The sequence below is a fragment of the Parasteatoda tepidariorum genome, chromosome 4, assembly GCF_043381705.1.
Source record: "Parasteatoda tepidariorum isolate YZ-2023 chromosome 4, CAS_Ptep_4.0, whole genome shotgun sequence".
NCBI classification, from domain to species: domain Eukaryota; kingdom Metazoa; phylum Arthropoda; class Arachnida; order Araneae; family Theridiidae; genus Parasteatoda; species Parasteatoda tepidariorum.
The window spans coordinates 98,316,409-98,324,782 of record NC_092207.1 but is presented as its reverse complement, the minus strand read 5'-3'; the positions used below and the strand labels follow the sequence as shown (position 1 = coordinate 98,324,782).

Sequence of the window (8,374 nt, the reverse complement as noted above, 5' to 3'; positions counted from 1 at the left end):
AGCTCAAAAGATTCAAATTTCTTGTTAAAGTTGACTGATTCATTTTTGTCTGGTATATCAACAACAACAAGAAATATTTTAATATAAAAATTAATTTTTTTAAAATTTTATTACGATCGTGCTATGTCAAATATTTGTTAAGTGACCGGTGAAAATTTCAGTGGAAATGCTAAATTAGAAAAGCTTTAGTTGAAACTACTACTGTAAATAAATTAACCATTCCGTAAAGCAAATGAATAAAGAACTTTGACATACTACATTGATTGATTATTTCGATTTAATAGAGCATTTAAAAGCGGGACATAATAAGTTTCGATCATTTAGTTTTAGAATAATAAAAATTGTAAAATAAAATTAAAAAGAGAGTGAAAAAACTTATCAATAGGTGAATTCAATAATTTTGTGCCATTGATCATTTGATATTGAATAATCGATATTTCTTTAATAGAGGTCGTCTACAAATGATATCACACTGGAAGGGTGTAACAAGATGGGTGACATTCCCCATTTTGATTTTAAAAAATATTTAAAATCAACTCATAAAATATCTTTGCATTATTTGTTCTATATTGTTTCATTTTTTTAATGCGATGTTTAGTAATTATTATTGTAAAGTTCATTAATACAGTCAAAAAATGCAGTTAAATTTTAAAAATAAAATTTAAAACCTGTTTCATAAAACACGTTTTGCATATGTTTAGATTGTACAGTGTGACACTATTTTGGAACAGGGGAGGAGGGTAAAAAAATTGAAGAAAAAAAAGTAAAGATGAGAAAAGAAAAAAAAAAGGAAAAACTTAGGATATCAATGGAAAAATCGATCTTTTTTAACTAAATTATTTCGCATTATCAGTCTTTCGCATTCATCTATTTTTTTTCTCCTTTTTCTTTAACAAGGAACTTTTTAGAAAAACAAACTTAAACATGCTAATAATTTAATAGATTTTCCCTTTCTCTCTCTCTCTCTCTCTTTTTTTTTTTTTTTCAATTTTTCTACTTTAAATTGCTTTTTTCAATTTTTTTGCTTTATTTCAATAATAACAAAAAAATCTTTAAAATTTTAATTTTTCAATTTCTCTTTTCAATTTTGCGTACTGTACGAAAAAAAGAAAGTTTAGTAGGAATTAAGACGCAATTCTCTTTGAATTTAAGAATAAAATAATGCTTTATTAAACTGTTAAATAATAGTCGAAAATTACTTCCTTATTAATTTAAGTTAAATTTATAATAACTTATTATAATATCATCGTAAATCGATTGGAAAAGTTATGCAAAAATTAATTTACTTCAAGTATTTTTGAAATATTTGAAAATGTACTTAATACTTAATTATGTATTTTAATCTGCAAATTAGTATATTAGATATGTAATAATTATTTTACCTTATTCTTCTAATATTATATTTTATGGTTACAAAAAACATTTTTAACAAAAATTTTTAAGCTATTTTTTAACAAAAATTGTAAAACTACCAAAATTTGATGCACTATAATTCAAATCAGCGCAACATTTTATAAATTAAAATGGTAAAAATGTTTTATTCATTTATTCACACAAAAATGCTCATTAAATATCTGAATGTAAATAGTAGATGAATCGTATGAAATATATTAATGGATTTTATTCTGGGATTCTCCTAACACCTGCTAATTTCCGAAAAAAGTAATTCATTTCGCTAAAAAAAAATAATAAAAGAAATAGAACTTAAAAAGTGTGTTAAAAATTTATTTTTTGACCACTGAAACTATTTCTAAAATATGCGATAGATGGCGGCACAAACACTGATTGTTCGTCTGCCAAGAAAATACTAAGTGCCCGGATTATGTGCATAGAAGAACTGCTTTCTCTAGCTTTGTGTGGGATTCATCTGCTCGCTGGAAGATGCGAAGTATGATAGGATAGTCAACATGAGATTGCGAGAAGAGAAAGATTCTAAGGCATCATGTGGTTGTAGTCATGGGTAGAAGAATATCTTATTTTATCTCGGTGCTCTTTTTAGGTGCTTTTTTGCTATGCTGCTTCTCAGATAGTAAAGGTAAGTTTAATTTTAAAATTTGCACCTTATTAATCCACACAAATCAATATGGCACGTATCTTCGTGAAGCGAAATCTTTTGATTTCGGATAGAGATATATTTTTCGCAGAAATTATTTTATTTTCACCCACTATTCTCCTGTTGTCTGTGAATATATTTTGTATTATTTTCCTGAATAGATTTAATGTATTTTGAGTTATCTATTTGCATTAGTATTATATATTTATTATTCTCTGTTATTTAGTAGTACACTGTTATATTACTGTGATAAATGAAGCACACTTCTATTTATCACAGTTTCATTATATTTCAGAATTTCAACTTTGCATTTTCAACTTTATACTCGTTATAATTCTCTTCAATCGTTATATTTGATCAAATGCGATTATATATGCATACATTTTCCTGCCACTACGATCTTTATCGCACAGTAAAAGTGTGTTCTAATATTGTAAGTTAGATCTCAAATTTAATTTCGTTTAAAATATATAGGTAAGAATCTTTTTACTTTTATAAAAAAGTATAATTAAAATTTTCCTCATACATTGAAATTTCATATTGCGCATTATAGAATTTGTGATCTTAGTGATTAGTGATCTTTGCCTAGAACACAGTACTCTCGATTTTTTTGAAAATTGAATTTCGAATGCTACTGTTTCTGTTCAAAATCAAAATGTATATAATCAAGCTAAAGATTGCCTTTTACCGTAAATACTTTTATTCGCCATCTTCCGTCTCTCTATGATTTATTTTTACTTAATTTTTCATATTTAATGATGTTCTTTTGTTTTTAAGAATTAAAATCGTTTGCTTCACTATTACCTTGAAGAATGTTGAATTAATATTTTCATATAATTGTTAATTATAATAATGTGTGTTATGTTAGTACAATAAATTTAAGATGTAAAACTTAATGTGTTAATATAATAAACTAACACTTCTAAAGTTAATATTTACAATACTTCAAATCTAACCTTGATTTAGTGCTAATCTTTCAAATTTATTCATATTTTATCAGTATCGTTTTTATAAAATACTCTCTGACCCATATTCAATAGAAAAAAAAAGTTGTTTAAATATTCAAAATAGATTAGAGAACTTAAAATAAATCTATATTATCTATTGAATAATTAAACATCTACATAGTTCTGATTTTAATTGAAATGCAAAAATGTAATAAGACTAATTTGTTAAGAATTATATCTGATTTGAAACACACAGAAATTCATTAAATAACTATTGAATTCATAACCTACTGAAAATTCTGTTAAAGAATGAGATAGCATTATTCAATACATTTACATTAAAAAGTCCACAACAAAAAACTTACAAACTATTACTCGATTATACCAGTCGAGATCTAATTTTTAATTAAATATTACTTTTTCAAATTATTGAAATATTACTATTCTATTTCCCTTTAGTTTAATTTTGAAATATGTTTGAAACTTTATGTGTATATTTCCAGTTACAAATCAAAAGTTTAGATTATTAAAGTGTTTGAAATGAATCGTAATTAGGTAAGCAAGACATCGAAAACTGAAATTTTGTAATTATATTGATACAAAATAAAATAGGAAGTGACTAGAATAAAATTTTCCCATTAATCGAAAACTTGATATCAAATATTAGTTTTGTACATGTCTAAATAGGAAATCGGTTACATCGAACTTAGTTATATACATATCAAAAATGTAATGGAGGTATTCCATAGTAAAAATAAAAATCTAAATAAATTTATAGTTTATTAAATATTTCAAATGTATAATTTAATTGAACAATTTCAGTTACATTCAAAAGTTTGGCTGTATTTAACTAAAAATATTTCTCTTGTATAATAAAACTAATACCCTTAAAAAAAAAACTGTTTAGTTTCCTTGAGAATGTTTATTTGTCAATATATTTGAGTTAGTAATATTTATTATTGCCGCTAGTAATATAATATCCAGATCCATTTTTACATTTAATGTAGACTGTAGATTGGTGGAAGTAGTTCAACAAAATTTCTACATTTCTTAGAAGGGCAATCTATAAATGTGAAATAGCTCTACTATTTTTGCTCTTCAATTTTATTGAACTCTATTAAAATGAGATTTATTACTTAGCAAGCACTTTGAACTGAACATCATTTAATGTTACTGTTAAATTTCCCTTCAAAGAATCACAGTAAAATGTCAAGAGTATAGGAAATTTGTATTTTCTACCAAAGAATTTTAATATTAACTTTCGAACATTATGTAATTTATTATATTTTCTTTTAAAACTAAAGTTCCAAGCTTGATAAATAAACGAAATAATAGGTATTTATTATTGACTGAATAATTACTTGTGGAAATTATAAGAGAATTCCTTAAAAGGAACCATTTAAAAGTAAGTGTTCTTTTTCTCATGTAAACCAGAGAAGCCAACTTGTTCCGCTTTACGAGGATATTTTTCTACTGATAACAAAATTTTGTTTGAAGATTTGATTCTTTGTTTAGTAAATTTTACGAAAACGGAATTTTAAAACTGAAACTACAGAAAATAATTTAAGCTTACGTGTAAAGTACCACTTAGTTTCAATTATTTTTTTGTGAGATGTCTAACAAAATTTCACATTTAAACAAAACGCTGAAAATTTCAGTGTTTTATGATCTACCATTTTATGAAATATTCTCCAAAAAGCACATCATTTGGTATTCCTGGTGAGTACTTATCTTTAAAATTAAACTGTGCTATGACGTAAACTTTAAAAAAAATCATTTTTTATGACTTATAAAAGGAACTAGCTCACTTCTGAGTTTTATTTTTGTTTATTTTAGTTATTTTTCACCGATTCTTTAGAATTGAACTTCCTAGTCTTAGTTTGTATTCAAGAGCTGTTGTTTTCATCAAAAGTTTCTAATTGTTTTATAAAAAGTTCCTATTTTCCTACCAGTTCATATATTCTTAAAAAATATTAAAAGCGAGAGCTACAAACCAGAGATGTAACGAATAGTGATTTTGCCGAATCTGAATATTCGACCAAAAAAATCAGCGGAATACCAAATATATTCGACGACCGAATATCAAAACAAAAAAAAAAAAAATTTAACAAAAAAATCAGCAATAAATGTTATTTTTTTATGTAGAAATAAGTTATTGAAAATTAATCAAAACTTAGCTGCATTAGTGGTATGGAGTTAATGGAAAAAAGCTTTAATCAGAATGTTAAAGATAATGAAGATAATTAGGTATTAAGATAATAAAAAATATTTAAGATAAAAAAACTAACAGCTATTAAAAAAAATTAAAGTTGTAAAATTGAAAAAAACAAAGAAAAATGGAAGAAAAAAAAGATGTTCTCTTAATTTTTAAAACAATATTTAAATGCTAAAAATATTTACCGGAAAAGAAATTATCCATAAAACATTCGAAAAACTAATGTCTATCAGTAATGTTTTTAAAAATACAGAGCTATCACAACAAACCCAATTAAAAACAAAGATACAAAAGAAAAACAGAAAATATAAAAATTGATCTTAATTTTTGAAAGAAAATTTTAAAACTAAACATTTCAGTTTACCAAAAACTAAAGATTAAAGTCTTAATAGAACCCCTCTTAATTGCATTCCTCATTACCTCATTATAAAAACATAAGTTTTTTGAAAGCGAAAAAGCTAGATAGAAACCAAAACAAAATTCGTTCTTAATTTTTAAACGAAAGATTTAACGCTGAAAATCTTAATTTAACTTTTTCACATTGCCCTATTTTTTTAAAAAAAGAATACGACCATGAAAGAATAACGCTCATTAAGAACGCTCTCTAAAAAATGTTGTCATAATAAAAAGAAATCATTCCTAAAAAAATCAAAAGAGAAACAAAATTAAAATTGTTCTTGGTTCTGAAATATAACTGTAGCATTGAGAATCGCAGTTTTCTATGTTACTAGTAATCTGTCTTACCGCGTACAAGAAAAAGTTGACAATAGAATAATAAAGTCTATTAGAAACGCTCCGTTAACATGCTTCGCTTTAGTTAAAACATGAAAATTCTCAATTTTTAAAATATAAAGTATTGATAAAACGATTAAATTTATTGAATATCGTTAAAAAAAGAAATCAGCCTTACTAGTTTCAGTTCTTCAAACTTCGCTTTTATAAATGTGTTTCAGAACAAGTTAAAGATAAGTTCAGAAGTTCATTATTTCTAATAATGTATAATAAAAAATACGATTTTAGATTATTCTTTTTAAATCCATTAAAATCCCCCCCCCCAAAAAAAATTACATATTATTGTTCAAAAGATAATTTTCCTAGTAATACTTTGCCTAATATTCGACAAACGGGCTGAATAGTGGCCCAATATCCTTACTAAGAACTATGAATTCATCAACATAAACAAACTAACGTTAAACTTAAGTATGATTGTTATTGGAAACCCTAATGTAGTACTTGCTATATGCAAATTTTAGCTTTGTTTTAATATGTTGAAAGTTGTTTGAAGTTGACTAATAGAGAATAGTTGAAAGTAATAGAATGATATAAGAAATATTTTAAAGAAATGAAATTTTCGAGAATCTCATATAATTTTTTATGCTTGTAAATATCGGTGTTTATTTTATTTTATTATTTTTTTTCTTCAAAAATATTAGATTGGTTTGTTAAAAGTTTGACACAAGAGCCAGAATTGACTATACAGCGCCAGTCATTATGTTCAAATGTATAGAATTTTTAAAAAATCGAGCATAATCCTATATTTTTGATAAACTTTAGGGTTGTGATGGCCAATATGCAACTTAATTAAAACATGAGTTTTGCGGTATCATTTTAAGTAATTATTTATAATAATAATAAAATATAATTGATTTATTCTTGTAATTTTTATTGTTGCTAAGTTCCGGACTATCCGAACTAAAACTTTTGCTGCCCACTATTTTGCATTCCTAAAAAATATGATCAATTTTTAAAATCCAAGCAGTTGTAGTGTGGGGATCTGTTCCGCGATAGGAAGCTTTGGGAGCTAACTCCAAGTTTCTCCTACTTTTAAGAAGTTGATCATTTAGCAATTAATATATGTTAATAAAGATTTAACAACGTCATTATTTTTTTAAATCTAATAATTCTTTTCTTTTTTTTCAAATATTTCGAATATTTCTATCAGAAAAATTTAACTACAGTGTGGAGGTTCAAATCTTAAAGAATAATACAACTTACTTATGGAATGTGTTTCTATCGTTCTACTTAAAACGCACCAATCAAATTCTGAATGTATATTTTAATTTTGATGAAAAAAAGACAAACAAAATGGATGTACGTGTATTTTTTGTGTTTTAACTACAGTATAAAGAATCTGAGGAGGTTCGATTTCAAAAACTGAAGCTGAATAATAAGGAAGGTAAAAGAACGATCATGTTAATGAGTGAAAAATTCTATTGTATTCTTTTTATATATTCTTTGCATTCCTAAAGGTTGTATTTCAAAGAGTTGCCAAAATAATGTCATAGTAATTTAGAGAAATGTGCAAATTAAAGTTTCATTTTGTTGGTCCCAGATTTTACTAATTTTTTTTCGTCTGTTTGATGCGAAATCTATTGTTTTGCAATTGAATCTATTTGCTATTCCTTTGTATTTTTACAAAATATATCAGCGGTCGTGAAAGCTGTGTTCTTTGATTTATGCTGGGTATCTTTTCTTCATCCTGTAGATACTATTTCTTTTTGTTAGGATATCCTTTAATGTCATTCCATCTTAAAATCAAAGTATTCTCATGCTAAAATAATACTAATTAAAAGTTTGTCGTTCGTAATGACAAAAACATTTTTATTGCCGTGTTAGGCTGCTTAGCGTTTCATAAAAATTGTATCAGCTATTTTTATAAACTTTTGATTTTGAATTTTTCCGATAGAAAAAGTCAGTTTATTCAAAGCATAGCACATATAGCATTTTTTAGCACTTAAAGTATTCGTATTTAATCGTAAAATAGGTGAAAAAAAGAATCTGAGTACTTAACCTTTATGGTCGTATTTTGTTGATACCGTATAAGGTTAAAATTTAAAATAAAAATGTTTTCTGTTTTTAATTATTTTTGTTTGCTATTGTAAAAAAGGGGAACAAATAAATTTCGCGGCTATAGCCGCCAGATTGTATAAAAATATTGAAAAATAAACAAAACAGGCATTACTTATTAAACCTGCTTAACCCCCACCCCTTTTGTAAAAGCAGAAGCAAGATATCGGTAGTTTAAAATGTATTTATTGTTAAAATTATATTGGTATTAGCCTAAATCAAAAGTAAAAGTAAGTTAGACGCGAAATAACTGAAACTTTGTCTTTTCATTTTTCTTTGTTTTCTAAATATATTTCTTTGTATTTTGTTTCC

The 8,374-nt window shown here is 25.3% G+C and overlaps 1 protein-coding gene across 1 annotated transcript in view; it reads left to right on the top strand.

The window, feature by feature from the left end:
- The first annotated feature begins 1,822 nt into the window (after nucleotides 1–1,822).
- Nucleotides 1,823–8,374, top strand: part of LOC107452002 (uncharacterized) — a 48,308-nt gene continuing 41,756 nt past the window's right edge. Inside the window, exon 1 of the mRNA XM_016068269.3 lies at nucleotides 1,823–2,035. Coding sequence (XP_015923755.2) covers nucleotides 1,957–2,035 — 79 coding nt within the window. The 5' untranslated portion in view covers nucleotides 1,823–1,956. The remainder of the gene's footprint in view (nucleotides 2,036–8,374) is intronic.